Source organism: Oncorhynchus kisutch, linkage group LG6 (assembly GCF_002021735.2).
Source record: "Oncorhynchus kisutch isolate 150728-3 linkage group LG6, Okis_V2, whole genome shotgun sequence".
Classification (NCBI taxonomy): domain Eukaryota; kingdom Metazoa; phylum Chordata; class Actinopteri; order Salmoniformes; family Salmonidae; genus Oncorhynchus; species Oncorhynchus kisutch.
Genome location: NC_034179.2, coordinates 69132973 through 69152596, shown reverse-complemented (window position 1 = coordinate 69152596; position 19624 = coordinate 69132973). Strand labels below are relative to the sequence as shown.

At 47.3% G+C, this 19624-nt stretch overlaps 2 protein-coding genes across 3 annotated transcripts in view; one reads left to right on the top strand and one right to left on the bottom strand.

Annotated features, from left to right (window-relative positions):
* Positions 1–9730, top strand: part of LOC109893299 (synaptic vesicle membrane protein VAT-1 homolog) — a 45592-nt gene extending 35862 nt beyond the window's left edge. Inside the window, exon 7 of the mRNA XM_031827284.1 lies at positions 4883–9730. Coding sequence (XP_031683144.1) covers positions 4883–5176 — 294 coding nt within the window. The 3' untranslated portion in view covers positions 5177–9730. The remainder of the gene's footprint in view (positions 1–4882) is intronic.
* A 336-nt stretch (positions 9731–10066) lies between these two features.
* On the bottom strand, positions 10067–16694 carry LOC109893298 (uncharacterized). Of its 2 annotated transcripts, XM_020486468.2 has the most exons (6): positions 16500–16694; positions 15623–15806; positions 15080–15183; positions 12203–14971; positions 11714–11922; positions 10067–11425 (listed from the first exon to the last, which is right to left on the bottom strand). In XM_020486468.2, exons 2-6 carry the CDS (start codon positions 15804–15806, stop codon positions 11320–11322), a joined length of 3372 nt encoding a protein of 1123 aa, XP_020342057.1. In that variant the 5' UTR covers positions 16500–16694; the 3' UTR covers positions 10067–11319. The 2 variants fall into 2 exon arrangements, with proteins under 2 accessions (XP_020342057.1, XP_020342060.1); XM_020486471.2 differs by lacking the exon at positions 16500–16694 and having other exon boundaries at positions 15615–15726.
* Between the last annotated feature and the right edge of the window lie 2930 nt (positions 16695–19624).

Sequence of the window (19624 nt, the reverse complement as noted above, 5' to 3'; positions counted from 1 at the left end):
GTCATGTTTTGCAGAGGGGTCAAATACTTATTTCCCTCATTAAAATGCAAATCAATTTATAACATTTTTGACATGCGTTTTTCTGGATTTTTTTGTTGTTATTCTGTCTCTCACTGTTCAAATAAACCTACCATTAAAATTATAGACTGATCATTTCTTTATCAGTGGGCAAACATACAAAATCAGCAGGGGATCAAATACTTTTTTCCCTCACTGTACATATATAGCATTTTTGGGCAATTCGTATCAAATCAAATCAAATCAAACTTGATTTGAATTCAAGTGTAGACTTTACCGTGAAATGCTTACTTACAAGCCCTCAACCAACAGTGCAATTCAAGAAGAAGAAAATATTTACCAAGCAGACTAAAATAAAAAGTAACACGATAAGAATAACAATAACGAAGCTATATACAGGGGGCACTGGTACCGAGTCAGTGTGCAGGGGTTACAGGCTAGTTGAGGTAATCTGTACATGTAGGTGGGGGCAAAGTGACTATGCATAGGTAGCAAACAAACACTGAGTAGCAGCAGTGTACAAAAGGGAGGGGTGGGGGTCAATGTAAATTGTCCGGTGGCGATTTTATGAATTGTTCAGCAGTCTTAGGCTTGGGGGTAGAAGCTGTTGAGGAGCCTTTTGGTCCTAGACTTGGCGCTCTGGTACCGCTTGCCGTGCGATAGCAGAGAAAACAGTCTACGGTGACTGGAGACTCTGACAATTTTATGGGCTTTCCTCTGAAACCGCCTATTATATAGGTCCTGGACAGCAGGAAGCTTGGCCCCAGTGATGTACTGGCCCGTTCGCACTACCCTCTGTAGCGCCTTACTGTCAGATGCCGAGCAGTTGCCATACCAGGTGGTGCTGCAACTGGTCAGGATGCTCTCGATGGTGCAGCTGTATAACCTTTTGAGGATCTGGGGACCCATGCCAAATCTTTTCAGTCTCCTGAGGGGGAAAAGGTTTTGTCGTGCCCTCTTCACAACTGTCTTGGTATGTTTGGACCATGATAGTTTGTTGGTGATGTGGACACCAAGGAACATGAAACTCTCGCTCCACTACAGCCCTGTCAATGTTAATGGGGGCCTGTTAAGCCTGCCTTTTCCTGTAGTCCATGATCAGCTCCTTTGTCTTGCTCACATTGAGGGAGGGGTTGTTGTCCTGGCACCACACTGCCAGTTATCTGACCTCCTCCCTATAGATCTCATCGTTGTCGGTGATCAGGCATATCACTGTTGTGTCGTCAGCAAACGTAATGATGGTGTTGGAGTCGTGTTTGGCCACGCAGTCATGGGTGAACAGGGAATACAGGAGGGGACTAAGTAAGTACACACCCTTGAGGGGCCCCAGTGTTAAGGATCAGCGTGGCAGATGTGTTGTTGCCTACTCTTACCACCTGGGGGCGGCCCATCAGGAAGTCCAGGATCCAGTTGCAGAGGGAGGTGTTTAGTCCAAGAGTCCTTAGCTTAGTGATGATCTTCGTGGGCACAATGGTGTTAAATGCTGAGCTCTAGTCAATGAACAGCATTCTCACATAGGTGTTCCTTTTGTCAAGGTGAGAAAGGGCAGTGTAGAGTGCGATTCAGATTGCGTCATCTGTGGATCTGTTGGGGCAGTATGCAAATTGGAGTGGGTCTAGGGTGTCTGGGAGGATGCTGTTGATGTGAGCCATGACCAGCCTTTCAAAGCACTTCATGGCTACCGACATGAGTGCCACAGGGCGGTAATCATTTTGGCAGGTTACCTTCACTTCCTTGGGCACAGGGACTATGGTGGTCTGCTTGAAACATGTAGGTATTACAGACTCGGTCAGGGAGAGATTGAAAATGTCAGTGAAGACACTTGACAGTTGGTCTGCGCATGCTTTGAGTACACGTCCTCATAATCCGTCTGGCCCAGCTGCATAGGGAATGTTGACTTGTTTATAGGTTTTGTTCATATCGGCTACCGAGAGCGTTATCACACAGTCATCCAGAACAGCTGGTGCTCTCGTGCATGCTTCAGTGTTGCTTGCCTCGAAGCAAGCATAAAAGGCATTTAGCTCGTCTGGTAGACTCGCATCACTGGGCAGCTCGCGTCTGGGTTTCCCTTTGAAGTCCATAATAGTTTTCAAGCCTTGCCACATCCGAAGTGCGTCATAGCCAGTGTAGTAGGATTTAATCTTAATCCTGTATTGATGCTTTGCTTGTTTGATGGTTCGTCTGAGCGCATAGCGGGATTTCTTATAAGTGTCCGGATTCGTCTCCCGCTCCTTGAAGGCGGCAGCTCTAGCCTTTAGCTTGATGCGAATGTTGCCTGTAATCCATAGCTTCTGGTTGGGACATGTACATACAGTCACTGTGGGGACGACATCATCGATGCAGTTATTGATGAAGTCGATGACTGAGGTGGTGTATTCCTCAATGCCATTGGATGATTCCCGGAACATATTCCAGTCTGTGCTAGCAAAACAGTCCTGTAGTGTAGCATCCACATCATCTGACCACTTCCGTATTGAGTGAGTCACTGGTACTTCCTGCTTTAGTTTTTGCTTGTAAGCAGGAATCAGGAGGATATAATTATGGTCAGATTTGCCAAATGGAGAGCGGGGGAGAACTTTGTATGCGTCTCTGTATGTGGAGTAAAGGTGGTCTAGGATTTTTTGTTTCTCTGGTTGCACATGTGACATGCTGGTAAAAATGTGTTAAAACTGATTTAAGTTTCCCTGCATTCAAGTCCCTGGCCACTAGGAGCGCCGCCTCTGGGTGAGCATTTTCTTCTTTGCTAAATGGCCTTGTAGAGTTGGTTGAAAGCTGTCTTAGTGACAGCTTTGTTTTGTGATGGTAAGTAGACGGCTACGAATAATACAGATGAAAACTCTCTTGGTAGATAGTGTGGTCTACAGCTTATCATAAGGTACTCTACCTCAGGCGAGCAATACCTTGAGACTTCTTTAATATTAGATATCACGCACCCGCTGTTATTGACGAAAAGACACACACTCCCACCCCTCGTCTTACCAGAGGTAGCGTCTCTGTTCTGCTGGGGCATGGAAAATCCTGCTAGCTCTACACTGTCCGTATCGTTGTTCAGCCATGTCTCGGTGAAACATAAGATGTTACAGTTTTTAATGTCCCGTTGGTAGGATAATCTTAATTGTAGGTCATACATTTTATTTTCCAATGATTGCACGTTAGCAAGAAGAATGGAAGGCAGTGGGAGTTTACTCGCTCGCCTCCGGATTCTCAGAAGGGTGCCCGATCTGCGGCCCCTTTTCCGGCATCTTTTCTTCATTCAAAAGGCGTGGATCTGGGCCTGTTCCAGTGAAAGCAGGATATCCTTCTCATCAGACTCGTTAAAGGAAACATTTTCTTTCAGTCCGCGTTGAGTAATCGCTTTTCTGATGTCCAAAAGTTATTTTTGCTCATAACAGACGGTAGCAGCAACATTATGTACACAATAAGTTAAAAAAATTACACAAAAGCAAAAATAAATGACAAAGTAACACAATTGGTTGGGAGAATGTAAAACGTCAGCCATGTTCTTCAGCGCCATCTTTTATTCCAATTCGTACAATATGTTACAAATTTGTAAGTGCTTAAGATCCCGGACTGCATCTTTAAGCATTCTGTCCATCTGAATATCACCAGTTGCTCCCTCCCTCTCTTCCTCTCCATCCTTAACTCCAACATGACTCCCCCTCTTCCATGCCTGTGTGTGTATGTGTGTGTGTATGTATCTCAGGGCCAAGCTTTGACAAGGCTTTGGGTTGCTAGGAGATGGCCCTCTGTTGCCGTGGCATTGGTCGTTAGGTGGTCTGCCTGCCTGCGAGGGCTGGAGTGGGTGGGGGTAGAAGGGAGGGGTGGAGGGCAGAGGAGGCTGATAGGAGGAGCTATAGGAGGATGGGCTCATTGTAATGGCTGGAATGGATTAACTGAAACAGCATCAAACACGTCAAACACATGGAAACCATGTTTCACTCCATGTTCCATTTATTCCATTCCAGCCATTAGACAGAGCCCGTCCTCCTATAGCTCCTCTCACCAGCCTCCTCTGATGGAGAGACAGACGCAGACATTAGGCAGAGCCAAGCGGTCGGTATAGGGTGGGACTGGCCTGTCTAGGATCTGCCCCTTTGTCACTATGATTGACAGGTAGGCAGGACAGGAAGAAGCCTATGGGTCAATCAATCCTGGCTGTGGCACAACCCTGGGGACCGGCCTCTGACGTGACACTGTGACAGGCACCTAGAAACCAGTCAGTCAATGATGGTAATGTGACATGATCAATACATTGTCCAGCTCTCAATGAGACCCCTACATGTTATCTATCCTGTGGTTTAATTAAACATACGCGGACGACATAGACAGTTTTAAACTGAAGTTCTTTCAAATGAAAATAAATGTAGAATTTAGCAATGCATTAGAATTTTTAAACACAGAATAATGATTCATAATTCCACCAGTTTTTCTGGCTTTTGCTCTTGCTTTCTGTCTGTCAAGCACTGACTCAGGCTCATGTTTACACCACCTCTCCCTCTCCATCTTTCTCCCTCTCTCTCAGTTATTAATACATCCTCCCACTAAAGTTTGTACAAACCTCACTCTCCTACGTTCTGATACATGCCTGTAGTTTATGTTTTAAGGAGTGATAGACTGGGCAAATTATGCTTGCGGTGCCTGGCATCATCGTCTTCTATGGGTTTGGAGAGCAATTTAGTGTGTGTGTGTGTGTGTGTGTGTGTGGGGGGGGGGGGGTTTATGTGGTTATGTGTGCATATTTGTGTGAAAGACAAACCAACAGTCCTGGACACATGATTGTAGATGGATATCTACTCTCCCTCCCCCTCTCCCACTGTCCATCATTCATTCATATCTCTCTCTCTGCCTCTGCTTCTCTATCCAGGTGGGCGATGCCATGCGGAGAATGCAGGAGAGAAACAACATCGGCAAGGTGATCCTCATCACCGAGCCTATGCCAGAGGAGGAGAAGAAAGAGGAGCCTAAGAAAGAGGAGAAGAAGGAGGACAAGAAGAAGGAGGACAAGAAGAAAGACGACAAGAAGAAGGATGACTCCAAGAAGGAGGACAAGAAAGAAGAGAAGAAGAAGGAAGAGCCTAAGAAGGAGGAGAAAAACGAGGAGAAAAACGAGGAGAAGAAAGAGGAGAAGAAGGAGGAGCCCAAGAAAGAAGAGAAGTGAGAGTGAAGGATTGATGGATGGATGGATAGTCAGGCAGGCAGACCATAGGGGAGCTCTTGTCCTGGGAGCAGGGGTTTGGTTTGGGAGGGGGTGACAGGGCAGGGGAAATGTGGTGGGGGAGGGAAAGGGAGGTGTGGTGTGTGTGTGGATTGGAGTTGGGAGAGCGGGGGATGGGGGTGGGCTTTATAGACACATTGCACAGCAGTCAATCTGTCATCCCTACCATCATCTCTCAGACCCCTTCCCAGTCCACTCTGACAACGAATACTCAGGCCTGGGCCTTTACCCACCCCTCCCCCTCCTCCCCTCTCTCTCCTCCCCCACTCAAGCAAGGGTCACCTTATTTCTGAATCCCTCACGCTCCCTCATCCCAAGGCACCTTAATGATAGCCGGGCTCACAGAACAGCTCCCGCCCTCACCTCGCCACCATGGGAAAATGACCACTACGATAAACTCTCCTTTGACTCATGTCATAACAGTCTGAAGGTGTTGCCTGTTGAGACCCCAGAGAGAGCGAATCCGAGAGAGAGACACACAGAGGGACAGTGTGGGTGTAATTCCCAGGCCTGGGGTGCATCACTGTTGCCTTGACAACGATAATTCGACCCGTTCCAACTCACACAGTGCCCCTCCTCCCTCCGTCCCTCTCCATGTCGACTCCCACTATGCTAAATTGCCCTGCCCTGACTTCCACCTGTCACCTCTTCTTCCTCCCCTCTCCCTCTATTGAGTTACCCCTCCCCCTATTCCTATTGTATAAACCCACAGACAGACAGACAGACAGACAGAACCACACCCACCAACCATCTCACATACGGTCCAGTGTTTTGTTATGTCACTGTGCATGAGTCAGTCAGTGTTTGCTTGTCTGTGATTGGCTGTCAGCTCGCCTGGAGATGTTTGCATGGCTGTGTGATGCTTGACTCCAAAGCCAGTGGTTACAGAACTCCCCTGTCAATCACCACGACCCACCTTTTATTTAAGTATATAAAGAAAGGTTCGTGGCACGTCCCTTAAATGCCAGGGCACTTCTAGTATCACACAGCTCCGCCCTCACAGCTGAGCCCACACTACAAATCCCATAATCCTAGAGGTGACGCACTAGAGACCAGACAATAGCGTGTGACAGGATGAAGCTCCAGACAGAGAATTAATGAGCCATTTGGTCCAGTATTAAATAGGGAGGGAGAAATTAGGGCTTAGTTTTGGTGCTCTATAGTCACTGATGTTTCTAATGAACCAACTGTTGGCAAGCAGTGCACAGTGTCAATTAGGAGAGAAAATTGTCTCTCTTCAAACAAGGCGCACAAACACACACACACACACACAGGGCGATGTGTTCAAAGGGGCAGTGTTGTGTAGAGACACGAAGACATGTGAACGGAGTAAGATAGAGTTGAATGCCACCCAGTTCCTTGATATCAGACCCTACTCCTCCCCTGACATTCCACTCCTTTCATAGTGACCGCTTGCCTGTCGTTCACCCTGATCTGGAACAGGGGAGTTTAGAAGGGTAAAAAAACTCCTGCTGCTGTGCATTCTCACCCGTCCCTCCCCCTTCTCCTTTCTCTACATCTCTCTCTCTCTCTGTGGTCGGCATAGCAACAGGCACCAGGCTCGTCAGAGATGGCGCTCTGGTCTATTTCTCTGTCTATCGAGAGTGAGTGTGTGAGTGAGCAGTAAATTGTCTAATGAAACCTCGGCTTTAGTATTAAAGCTGTAGTACAGAGCAGTAAAATCAGGCTAACATCCAGGTTTCTATACTCTGGAAATATTTCTATTTGTATCGGTATACTATGAGGACATTCAAATCCCATATAGTCTGTGTGCTGGTGGCACACCTAGGGCCACAATCAGTAGTTGGCCTCTCCCATATGAATGCACTGCTGCCCCTTGTGGACATAATTTAGAACAGCAAGACTGGTTTTCAGAAGTTGATTATAGGCGACTCCTTTGTATCAATAAAGTGGGGTTTTGTTTACGTCCTCCTCTAAATGATATTGAATGAATCTGATATTCATTCTTACGTCAGAGATGAATTGTCTATAATAAACCATGGGCGGAAGCTAAACCCGTTATGTGCAGGAGTCCTGCAGTACGGACTTCAAAAACACACCACTACTATCCCATTTGGAAATATGTGAGAATCCATGCTCTTTACACACTTGTCTGTCCGCCTGCCTGTCTGTGAAGAGTCTCAGATGGTGACTAGTGACTTTGTAAAGAAGTTGTTGTGTTAGCATGAGTGACCTCCCTCATGTTGTGTGTCAGTCATTGTTGTGTGAAGATGTGTGTGTCCTCAGTTTGTTTGTCAGGTTAAGAAAAGACTCCCACCTCCTCAACCCCATTACAACCTCCCCTTCCTTGCGCTCTTTATCTGCTTCACAGCTGTCTAGCTCTAATCCTTTGTTTCTCTCTCTCCTCCCCTTCTCTGACGAGGCCAATGTTAAGAGGACAGTTGGTATAGGTATTTTGCACTCTGTTCGCTGATCTTAATGCACTTCCAGGCATGGCAGTCCCACTCCAGTCCCACTGTCTCTGAATCCGCTCCGCTCCTTCCCCACTCAAAGAGACCATACTGTATCTGCTGAAACTCACTGGAAGTACAGTGGAAGTGACTCTTTTGCATGCACTCAAAACACAAACACTCATCTCCTCCTCTACCCTCTGCCAGCTTCTCCTGGGTGGCAGCTCAAATGAAAGCATTCATTCATCCAGGGCTGTGAAAGTGACGACCCGGTGTAGCGGGGACAGCAGTGGGCCTGGGGACGGAGTGTGAGTGCCATGCCGGTGTGGGGAGTGACTGTGTTCTTTCAGGCTCTGGTTAAGTGTTATTTTCTGATCTGCTGGGCTCCTTCTGTGAACCTGTGGACCGGTGCTTTTGTTTTCTGAATGCCATGTGAGAAGCTAATGCTTCAGTAAAAGGATGTTTTACTTAATAGGTTCTTTTTTTGTTGTTGTTTGACTTAATGTTTTTTGGTTTTGTTTTCCAAGGGGTTTAAAGTTCAAAGTTCATACTCTTTACGCAGGGACCTGCCTAACTACATTCCTTTTCAATGTGATGAGCCTTTCTGTTGGGCCTGACCATTTGTGCCAAACTGTATGTACTCCTCTGTCAATGCCTTGACTACAACAGTGCATTCAATGAAAAGGAGAAGAAGAAAACATGTTTCTGGGTACTTTTCCTATGACCTTGTAGAAAAACAAAAACAATCTGTGTATGATTTCTGTCCCAAATGCTTATGGGTGCTGATAGAGTTTTGCTACAGTTTACAAAAGGTTCTAGTTGTTTCTGATTGGTTGGGGTCTTGCTCTCATGCCTCAATCCTAACACACACACACACACACAGACATACTATGTCGTTGAGAGGCACTTCCCTCCATATCCAAAGTCCTCATTGTGCTAGTCTCAGATCAGCGAAATGTGTTAAGAGTATTATCAGGCCTCAGACATCTACTACAACAAACTGATCCCACATCAGTCGACAGGCCTATGCGTTTACATTCATACCATATAATCTCCATAACAGTGAATGGACAAGGTGCATGGACGATTAGGCTGCACAGCACAGCAAAGCAAACAAACTCAAATCTTCTTAGAATTGCAACCCCAAAAAATAAAAATATCTTTTTTAAACTGATTCTTTCAAAAATATACATGACCAGGCGAATCATTGAATCGCATGGAGCATTTCTTTCATCCACCTCTCTCTAGTTTAGCTTTGTGAACACCACCATACTCTGGTTTCCTGTTTCTCTTAGCCTGATTCCAAATGGTTTGTATGGGATGAGAGAGAGTGAGTTAGCAGATGTGTAGGGGATGTCATAGCGAGGCCATATGGCACAGCTGCACAGATAGAAACTCAGCTCTAGGTCTGTTCCAGATGCAACATATCTGCCCTAAAGCCGATCCCAGTTCACATACAGCATGTTGGTCTCAGACATTCCATTATCCTCTATTGCACCTCGAGAGCTCTTTGGTTCTAGTCAATTATCAGTTAGCCAAAGCCCCGCCCTCTCCCCTCTCCACGCACACACTCATCATACCATACACACACATCACATTAACATCTGGAATTCAATTGCATGCATCCAATGGCATGTGGTGCAGAGATTATATGTCATTTGATTCAATGTTTTTCTTCCTGTTTAATAGAACCAAAAGGTCTCTTAGATGAACTCAGCTGCAGCACACGGGTGGGTGGGTGGGTGTAGTGAGTGGCTACGGCGTGGGGTGTAACTGGGAGTCAGAGAGGACAGGATGAATCTGATGTTGGCTGTGCCTGAGCCCTAACCCACTCCTCCCAACCCCTAGCGCCCGATTGCTTTTCCAGCTTGGTGAATCTACGTTGTATGTCAGCTTGAATTGCTTTTCCAGCCAGACACACATTCTTATGCAAGAGCTCTAAAACCAGAGATGATCCTTCGACAAACTAAGGCATTTCATGCATTGGAAAACATCACAGCGCCCAGCTATATTGTTCTAGATAACGTGCTGATTGTTTCTTGGGAGTAAAAAAAAGGGTTTCATTTGATTGGCAGCAGTAATATCACTGTTTCACATGGTTTCTCACAGGTCATTCCAAACAGCCTCCTGTACTCTTGATCAGAAATGACTGCCTTTGAGTACATTTGTCTGTCTTTGTTTTTCTCTCTCACACACACACTATATCGTTCTCCTTCCCAGTCTTATGTCAATCGCAGTGCTGGGTGGAGTGTATTCCTAGTTAGAAAGATAATCCCAGTCTGGAGATTATTACCACATCCAGAGGCGTACAGCCCCCCCCTCCCCCCTTCCCTAAAAGAAAACAACCCAACCGCTTCTGGCTGTCTCTGGCTCTTCATTAGCAATCACTAAAAACTGTTGCCATGTGCCAACTGCCAACACATTCCACGACTCTATAGAAATGCTGTGTGTCTGGTGCATTTGGCTAAGCTTGTTACGATGTGTATAGTACACTAGGATCTGTGTGTAGGTGACCCGGAAAAAAAGGCATGTGTGTATAGTTCACTATTCCTTCCAATGTATTGTTCAGTAGTGTCTCTGTGCAGAGGGAGTCCCTTTCCCTTTCCACCCCCATCATCATGGTGCCAACAGCAGCCAAATCACTGCACCTATACCCGCTCCTGCCCCCCCTCGCCTCTCCTCACTGCACCCATACCCCCTCCTCTTCCCTCATCTGGCACTGTCAAGTCAGCCTCATAACAAGATGCACATGAACCCATCTACGGGAAAGTTTCAGGAAAAACAGGTCCATTGTCACTTTCCCGTCCAGACAGCTCAGATTCCACACATGGTTTACTGTGAGACAGCTAGTCGACCTACACGTTGATTTTGTCATTCCTTCTCTCCTTCTGTCCACAGTGTTGTTTTCCACTCGTCTACTAAGTTGTCTCCACTTTGTTTTTTTTAAACCCTTTGAATTGATGCTGCTTCTGTGCTTGTCTGGGTTTCACTGCGTACGTGGTGCCATGCTGTCCACAGTATCGGCTCTAGAGCTTGTAATGCTTCAATGTGTAATGTTACCATATGCCTTACATGTTTTCCAGGACTAATAAAAAAGCATAACGAAAAGAAAAAAAAAGAATTGACCCCGGAGCTGTGGCTTTGTTTGTGTTATTAGGATTTTACTGTGAGGAAACAATATTGAACTGCAATTACTTGATATGTCGTGGCTCATGTTGTGAGCGCGTTTACATAACGAATGTGAATGCTGTCAGCTGCGGGAGTACAGAAAAGATATGCACGGGTACGCGGTCGCGGTAAGATAAAGACGGGAATATTTACTGTCAAGTCTCTAGGGATTCAAAACACAGGACAGATCAAATAAACAATAGCTGCCAGGACTTTGTATTGGTCCAATTAAAATAGTAGCTCAAACACTTCTCAGTATATCCTGTCACTATCATCCATAAAATATCTGTGGAAATCAATTGGTCCTGATTTAAGCATGAGCAACAGCACAACTATAAAACTCTTAAGAACCTAAATAACTCATTGGCTTATTACTATATGGACTCACACAAGCGTTCCAAGATTTCTAGGGAGTCTAGGGACACAGTGCAAAAGACATTAGCGTAACAGATGAAACACCGGATAGACACAAACACCTTCGTAAAAACACAGAAAAGACTATCCTTGTCAGGTTTTGTTTGTGACTTCAGACTTGGCAGGGGCCTCCTCAATCCCATGAGCCCTCAGTACTTCAGACAGGCGACTCAGATAGGTGGAGTCTGGATAACCATTCCTGTGTGGACACAAAATTACATTATGGTGTATATCTCAAATGGCACCCTAATCCTACATAGTGCACTGCTTTTGACCAGAGCTCTATAGGGCTTTTCTTACATAGGTTACATCCTTAATGGCACCATATTCCCAAAAGTAGTGCAATATAAAGGGAATAGGATGGCATTTGGGACACACTCTAGGTAATAAAACGGCCAGCACATAACATTGACCCCCGACTTTCTGCTCTTTACTGTTGCTATTTCAGTCGAGAGCCACTAATGGGTACTGTGACTCCAGTACTCACCCAGACTTGCCCCCCTGCAGGCTGGTCTTGTGGGGGATGCTGTCCCAGCTGACCCTGGCCCCTGGCTCCCTGCCCGTCACAGTGAAGGTGAGGCCTAGCCTGAAGGCTTTCTCCAGCCGCGGTAGGAGCTTTCTCGTCCTCTCACATAGGGGAAGGTAGGCCTCAAATACTCCCCCCCGAAACGCAGATCCCGGCGAGGGGTGGCCCTCCTACAACAAGAGAGGGACAGGTGGCAGATAATGGGGTGTGTTCCAGATTGCAATAGCCAACAGACAGTGTTAGGAGTTAAACATGACAGAACTTAGAAATGCAAAGCAAGACATTACTGACAAGAGATACTTAAACTTACCATTTGAATATAAGCTGATTTAATAATGCCAAGAGAGCATTTGACAGTTGAAAAAAATAACACATGAATGACATGACACATTTAGAATGTCAACAGTAATTGGCCCATCAGATAGCCTGGTAGAGAAGTCCTGCCCTTACCCCCTGAATGCCATCTGGGATGCAGTAGGTGATCTTAACGATGGCGTCTCTGCCATGGCCTGGCAGGCTGAAGGGCATCTCAGAGTAGCTCATGTTACCCTGGACGCCCTGTGGAACTGCCACCTCAGCCTTGGGGCAAACCCTGCATTGGACGTGGGCTTTGAGAAGGCACTGTGGGCACAGGGTCATCCCACACCCTGTCCTCGTCACTGACGCCCCACTCTCCCCACACACACAGATCTGTGTCCGTGCCCCAGACAGACTAGACCTTCCCGGGCCGTGACGTGTCAGAGCTCCCCCTGACCCGGGCCTTTCCTGGTTCTCTGCTCCACTAAACTGTCTGTTGTTGTCCTTCTGGGTCACTCCGGATCTCATGTTGCTTTCTTTTGGGGGCGCGACCACGTTTTGATTGGTACTGCCACCATTCACTGCTCCGGGCCTTCCTCCGTTGCCTATCGCTGAATTGCTGAGAAATGTGTCAGTCTTGCTCCCGTCTGCCTCCATGGTCCCTCCCCTCTCCACTTTCTCCTTTATGACAGGGTCTTTCCTCGCTGGTGATTGGCTAACAACTGTGTTCTTGTGTTCTGATTCGCTGTTCCTCATCCTCTTGGAAGAATCACTCCTTTGGATGTCATTCTTCTTCCTGTTGGCACCAGGCCCCTCCTCTCCCCCTCGCTGAGTCTCAGACATCCACTGAGGGCTATTGGTCTGAAATTGTGTGGAGTTCTGGACCCCATTCACCTGAAATGGACTGGACTGATTGAAAGTGGAGGTAGACGGGACAGAGAAGTCCTCTTGTCCCCCCCTCTGGCCAGTCTCCCCAGGGAACACCTCCCTCAGTGCTGCACCCACTTGGGAGCACAGCTGCTTGGGGCCGATCAGAAACACACTATCTCTCATTGTCTGGATGGAGACCTTCTTGAACCGTTGCCTCACCTCAGCACAGCACACATCTAAAGTCTCATCTGCTGGGTCAGACACGCCTAACTCAGCCAGACGCAACTCCTGCAAACAGAAGTCTGTCTTCACCATGGCAACCAGCCTCTGCATCTCCAACTGACAGGTGTGCAGCACAGATGACTCCGCCCCCCTAAGGATGACAGTGATGTCACTGCTTTTGTCTGATTGGCTCTCCCTCATCTGCAGGTCAGAGGTAATGTCCTGTATACGGGTGGCGTAGGCCTCCTTCATGTAATTCCATATCAACATGGAGACGGTTAGCTCTGCACTGTAGGCATTTCTTCTGTCCAAGCTATTGGACCACCTGGCTCTGGTTGTGGCTTTCTCAGCTTCACTCTGTCCTGGGTCCTGGACCTTGGACCTGGCCCGCCCAGAGAAACTACTGGCCCGCTTTAGGGTGGACCCTGACCCGGAGGTTGAGATGGTGGTGCCCCCTGACAAGGTGTTCAGAGTTGAGGTGAATGGGGCTGTCTCACCCTGCTGCCCAAGGTCTGTTGGTGATGAGCTCAGGAAGAGTCCATTCTCCATAGAGGAAGGGGTGAACAGGGGGTCACCTCTCTTGAACAGGATATCCTCTCCACTACCCTGTGTACCTTGCCTGTAGAGTCCCCCAACACCTGGCCCTGCTCTGTCTGAGCCAAACAGGTCATGGCCTAACATGGGTCCAAAACCTGGTCGTACACTTGGAGATGTGTCCCCTACCATCACTGTGTCCCTAGGTCTGGTCCCTAGCACAGCCGGCCCTAATGCCTTGAAGCGGTGGGCAAACTTATACCCTCGGGCCCCCTCGGTCCTCCTCTCTGTCTCATATTGCTTCAGCAGCTTATCTACCCTGGCGTCCAGGGGTGTTCCTGCTGTGGAGGAGAGAGTGGGTGTGAGTCTCTCCTCTTCCCCTGGCTTGGAGGAACCAGATGTGGATGAGGGAGATGGTAACAAGCTGGCTACATCCTCCACCGCCTCCTCTGTCTCCCCCAGAAGGAGGACCTGTTTGGCTTCGGACACATCGCTGCTGTTGCCAACTATGTAAATGTTCCTGTCATCCTCACTGAGCAGCAGCTTGGGCAGCCTGACCCGCAGGCCCTCCATGGCCCTGGACAGGCTTCCGCTGGGAGAGAGGACACTCTTGGGCAGCTGGGCTCGCCGGAGCCTGGACTCGTTCTCCTGGTAGAGCCGGCTCAGGTCCGCACGAGCCCCACTCAGACTCTCCTGCCCCATGTCCCCCACCCCGGGTACTCTCTGTAGGAACAGGGTGGTCAGCCCCTCAGCAGTCACATCCACCACCTCTACCCCATGATGGGTGAGGATCTCCTGGTACTCCCCTCCACAGTGCCACTGCAGGTAGTGGAACAAGTCTGCATCCATGATCAGGGAGAGGTCCTCTTCCTCAGACAGACTCACAGCACCCCCCTCTGCCTGGGCTGTCCCCTCCCCCTCCCAGCCCTGACCTCCAGACGTAAAGTCCCTAAGTGGGCCTGAGCCTCGATCACTTTGCTCATCACCTCTCCTGTGATGGTCTGCTGCCTCCTGGGTATGAGTCCTTTTCACTTGGCCCCTAATGCCTCTAGTAAAGACTCCCAGAACACCATTGGCCCCAGCTGGGGGTGTATCTGTGGAGACCAGGACCCCAGGGAGCCCCAGTATTTGGGCCAGTGCAGCCTGGACCTGGGAGTAGAGGCCCTGCAACGTGCAGAGCTGCTCTGGGTTGTTATAGCGGATCTGGAGATCATGACTCCTGTCAAGGCTGGTCAATGCTGCCTTTCCTCCAGGTAGCTGGCTGTAGTCCAAAGTAACAGACATGCTCAAGATGACCTGAACGGGAGAGAGAGCGAGGGGGAGAAAGAGGGGGAGAAAGAGGGAGAGCATGTAAGTCTAATCAAAAATGTGTCACTTTCTCCCAATATTGTGTCAACAACGTACCTTATTTGGGTTCAGGTCTTTGTGAGGTTCACTCAAGGTGAGTTCATACTTCTTCCCGTCCACCATCAGAATGTGTCGGCCATGTTGAAGCACGCTCCTTGCCACTGTGCGGGGTCACCAGAGTACAAGAGCTCGATCAATCTCAGAGAAACACCCTTACTAAGCACTCCTGCCCCTGGCCTCTCCTTGAAATGTCTGCCAACCCCCGAGCCCACCGCTAATCGATGGTGGCAGGACACGAAGCATAAGACTTTGCATTTCACCGTTAATTTGCAGATGGATGCAAAATGACGTTTAAAAAGAGTGGCTATGGTCAACGAGCCAGATGGAAATCTACTGAGAAGGAACTTCGCAGTGGCAACGATGTACGGTAGTTACTTTATGACTCTACGTTATGGTGAAATAGTCAATTTACCACCATCACGTCTCCAGTCTCCTGATCTCTTCTCATTCACATTCCATCCCCTACGCACCCCACCAGCCCTCCCCTCCCGGGAGCCTCAGACACATTATATATACACACACACACGCATACCTACTGACCTCCAATGTCCTCAAAGGTGATGAGGGCAGAGCCGGGTGTTGCCTTGACAATGGTGACATGTGCTATTTCCCCTCCTCCATTCCTGGCCCTCAGGAAGTAGATGTATAGCTTGTCTGTCAGCCGGTCCTCCTTTATATCAGTGGGCAGGCCACTCACCCTTACTGTCCTGCACTGCTCCGCCATCTGCTGGGCAAAACTGGGTTACTGACATACAGGAGGAATATATAGGTGGGTATACCAAGCCAAGTCTCCCTTCAACAATAACCACTGATCGTAAATTGTCAATAAATTTGTCATTGACACGTAATAGGCCAACATAATATTTTTTTTGGGGGGGGGGGGTTATCTGGATATTTGATCAAATTACACCCTCTGCTGGACGTTGCCAGGAAACTTCACCAACATAAACGTCGTTTTATTAAACTGCTGTGTCAACGTTGGTCAATGCTATGGAAACGGCTTGAGGTACGGTTGATGTTGATAGTATACTGTAAAGAGAGATGTGCGAACTGTTCACATGACATGCGCACTGACTGCTCGAGGTTCAAAAGGAGTCCACAAAGAGCAATCGACCAGGAGTAGGCACAGTATGCATCAAATCACTTTCATCCACTGTTCCAGAAATAAACGCTAGATGTGTGCGCATAGTTATCCATTCCCTTCCCGCTCTATAAAAGAGACGATCACTTTGACCATCAGGTCACATCTGTGAAAATCAAATGAATGGGTAAGTGTGCGGACGACGAGACTGAGAAAATGAAACTTCAAGGAAGTGCACAAATCCAAAGACACAATCTAAAATAACCTCAAAGTAGAGCTCTTCAAGGCATTGCCTTTTTTCCCACAATGATATCAACGCAAATATCCTTACCGTACCTTTTTAGAAGCCTCTCATATCTCTCGTCTCGCACCAAAGACGTGGACGTGCTTCCCTTGCATGTTGTTCAAACATGGATGGAAAGTGAAACTAAATGAAGTAGGAACTGGAGGGTTAAGATTGTTGTTGTTCTTCATTTCAAACGCCAGGGGGCGAACATAAGGCCAGGTTCACAGGTCCAAAAATGAATCAGTGCATTGGTCAACTGAAGACCTAGATTAGAATTGGCCAATAATGAAATACATTTGTCTTTCAACAAATTGTGCGTGTGTGTGTGTGTGTGTGTGTGTGTGTGTGTGTGTGTGTGTGTGTGTGTGTGTGTGTGTGTGTGTGTGTGTGTGTGTGTGTGTGTGTGTGTGTGTGTGTGTGTTAGGAGCTAGGGTTAGTTTTAGGTTTAGGGTTAAGGTTAGGGGAAGGTTTGGCCGGGGGTAAGCCGTTATGGTAAATACGCATTTGTTCTTAACTGACTTGCCTAGTTAAATAAAGGTACAATTAAAAATTAAAAGGGTAAGGTTACAGGGTTAGGGTTAGAATTGTGAATGGAACTGAATTGTGTGTCCCCACAAGGTTAGTTGTACAAATCAAATTGTATTTGTCACATGCGCCGAATACAACGGGTGTAGACCTTACCGTGAAATGCGTACTTACGAGCCCTTAACCAATAATGCAGTTCAAGAGATAGAGTTGACTATTTACTAAATAAACTAAAGTAAAAAAAATTACATAACAATAACGAGGCTATATACAGGGTGTCAATGTGTGTGTGTGTGCATAGCCAATTTGTAAAATGGCTATGCATACATAATAAACAGTGAGTATGGCCTTTGTATTAATTGTTCAGCAGTCTTATGACTTGGGGGGTAAAAGCTGTTAAGGAGCCTTTTGGTCCTAGACTTGCTGCTCCGGTACCGCTTGCCATGCGGTAGCAGAAAGAACAGTCTATGACTAGGGTGACTAAATTAATGACCATTTTTTGTGCCTTCCTCTGACACCGCCTAGTATATAGGTAGACAATCTGGACCCTTTCTTTCTAAAATTATCTGCCGAAATTGTTGCCACCCCTATTACTAGCCTGTTCAACCTCTCTTTCGTGTCGTCTGAGATTCCCAAAGATTGGAAAGCAGCTGCGGTCATCCCCCTCTTCAAAGGGGGGGACACTCTTGACCCAAACTGCTACAGACCTATATCTATCCTAGCATGCCTTTCTAAGGTCTTCGAAAGCCAAGTCAACAAACAGATTACCGACCATTTCGAATCTCACCATACCTTCTCTGCTATGCAATCTGGTTTCAGAGCTGGTCATGGGTGCACCTCAGCCACACTCAAGGTCCTAAATGATATCTTAACCGCCATCGATAAGAAACATTACTGTGCAGCCGTATTCATTGATCTGGCCAAGGCTTTCGACTCTGACAATCACCACATCCTCATCGGCAGACTCGACAGCCTTGGTTTCTCAAATGATTGCCTCGCCTGGTTCACCAACTACTTCTCTGATAGAGTTCAGTGTGTCAAATCGGAGGGTCTGCTGTCCGGACCTCTGGCAGTCTCTATGGGGGTGCCACAGGGTTCAATTCTTGGACCGACTCTCTTCTCTATATACATCAATGAGGTCGCTCTTGCTGCTGGTGAGTCTCTGATCCACCTCTACGCAGACGACACCATTCTGTATACTTCTGGCCCTTCTTTGGACACTGTGTTAACAACCCTGCAGGCAAGCTTCAATGCCATACAACTCTCCTTCCGTGGCCTCCAATTGCTCTTAAATATAAGTAAAACTAAATGCATGCTCTTCAACCGATCGCTACCTGCACCTACCCGCCTGTCCAACATCACTACTCTGGACGGCTCTGACTTAGAATACGTGGACAACTACAAATACTTAGGTGTCTGGTTAGACTGTAAACTCTCCTTCCAGACCCATATCAAACATCTCCAATCCAAAGTTAAATCTAGAATTGGCTTCCTATTTCGCAACAAAGCATCCTTCACTCAATGCTGCCAAACATACCCTTGTAAAACTGACCATCCTACCAATCCTCGACTTTGGCGATGTCATTCACAAAATAGCCTCCAATACCCTACTCAACAAATTGGATGCAGTCTATCACAGTACACTCCGTTTTGTCATCAAAGCCCCATATACTACCCACCATTGCGACCTGTACGCTCTCGTTGGCTGGCCCTCGCTTCATACTCGTCGCCAAACCCACTGGCTCCATGTCATCTACAAGACCCTGCTAGGTAAGGTCCCCCCTTATCTCAGCTCGCTGGTCACCATAGCATCTCCCACCTGTAGCACACGCTCCAGCAGGTATATCTCTCTAGTCACCCCCAAAACCAATTCTTTCTTTGGCCGCCTCTCCTTCCAGTTCTCTGCTGCCAATGACTGGAACGAACTACAAAAATCTCTGAAACTGGAAACACTTATCTCCCTCACTAGCTTTAAGCACCAACTGTCAGAGCAGCTCAGAGATTACTGCACCTGTACATAGCCCACCTATAATTTAGCCCAAACAACTACCTCTTTCCCAACTGTATTTAATTAATTAATAAATTTTGCTCCTTTGCACCCCATTATTTTTATTTCTACCTTGCACATTCTTCCATTGCAAAACTACCATTCCAGTGTTTTACTTGCTATATTGTATTTACTTTGCCACCATGGCCTTTTTTGCCTTTACCTCCCTTCTCACCTCATTTGCTCACATTGTATATAGACTTGTTTATATTGTATTATTGACTGTATGTTTGTTTTACTCCATGTGTAACTCTGTGTTGTTATATGTGTCGAACTGCTTTGCTTTATCTTGGCCAGGTCGCAGTTGTAAATGAGAACTTGTTCTCAACTTGCCTACCTGGTTAAATAAAGGTGAAATAAATACTAATAAAATAAATAGGTCCTGGATGTCAGGAAGCTTGGCCCCAGTGTTGTACCGGGCTGTACGCACTACCCTCTGTAGCGCCTTATGGTCAGATGCCAAGCAGTTGCCATACTAGGCGGCGGTGATGCAACCGGTCAGGATGCTCTCAGTGGTGCAGCTGTAGAACTTTTTGAGGATCTGGGGACCCATGCCAAATCTTGTGTGTGTGTCTAGCCACTGAAGTAAGTTCAACAGTAAGT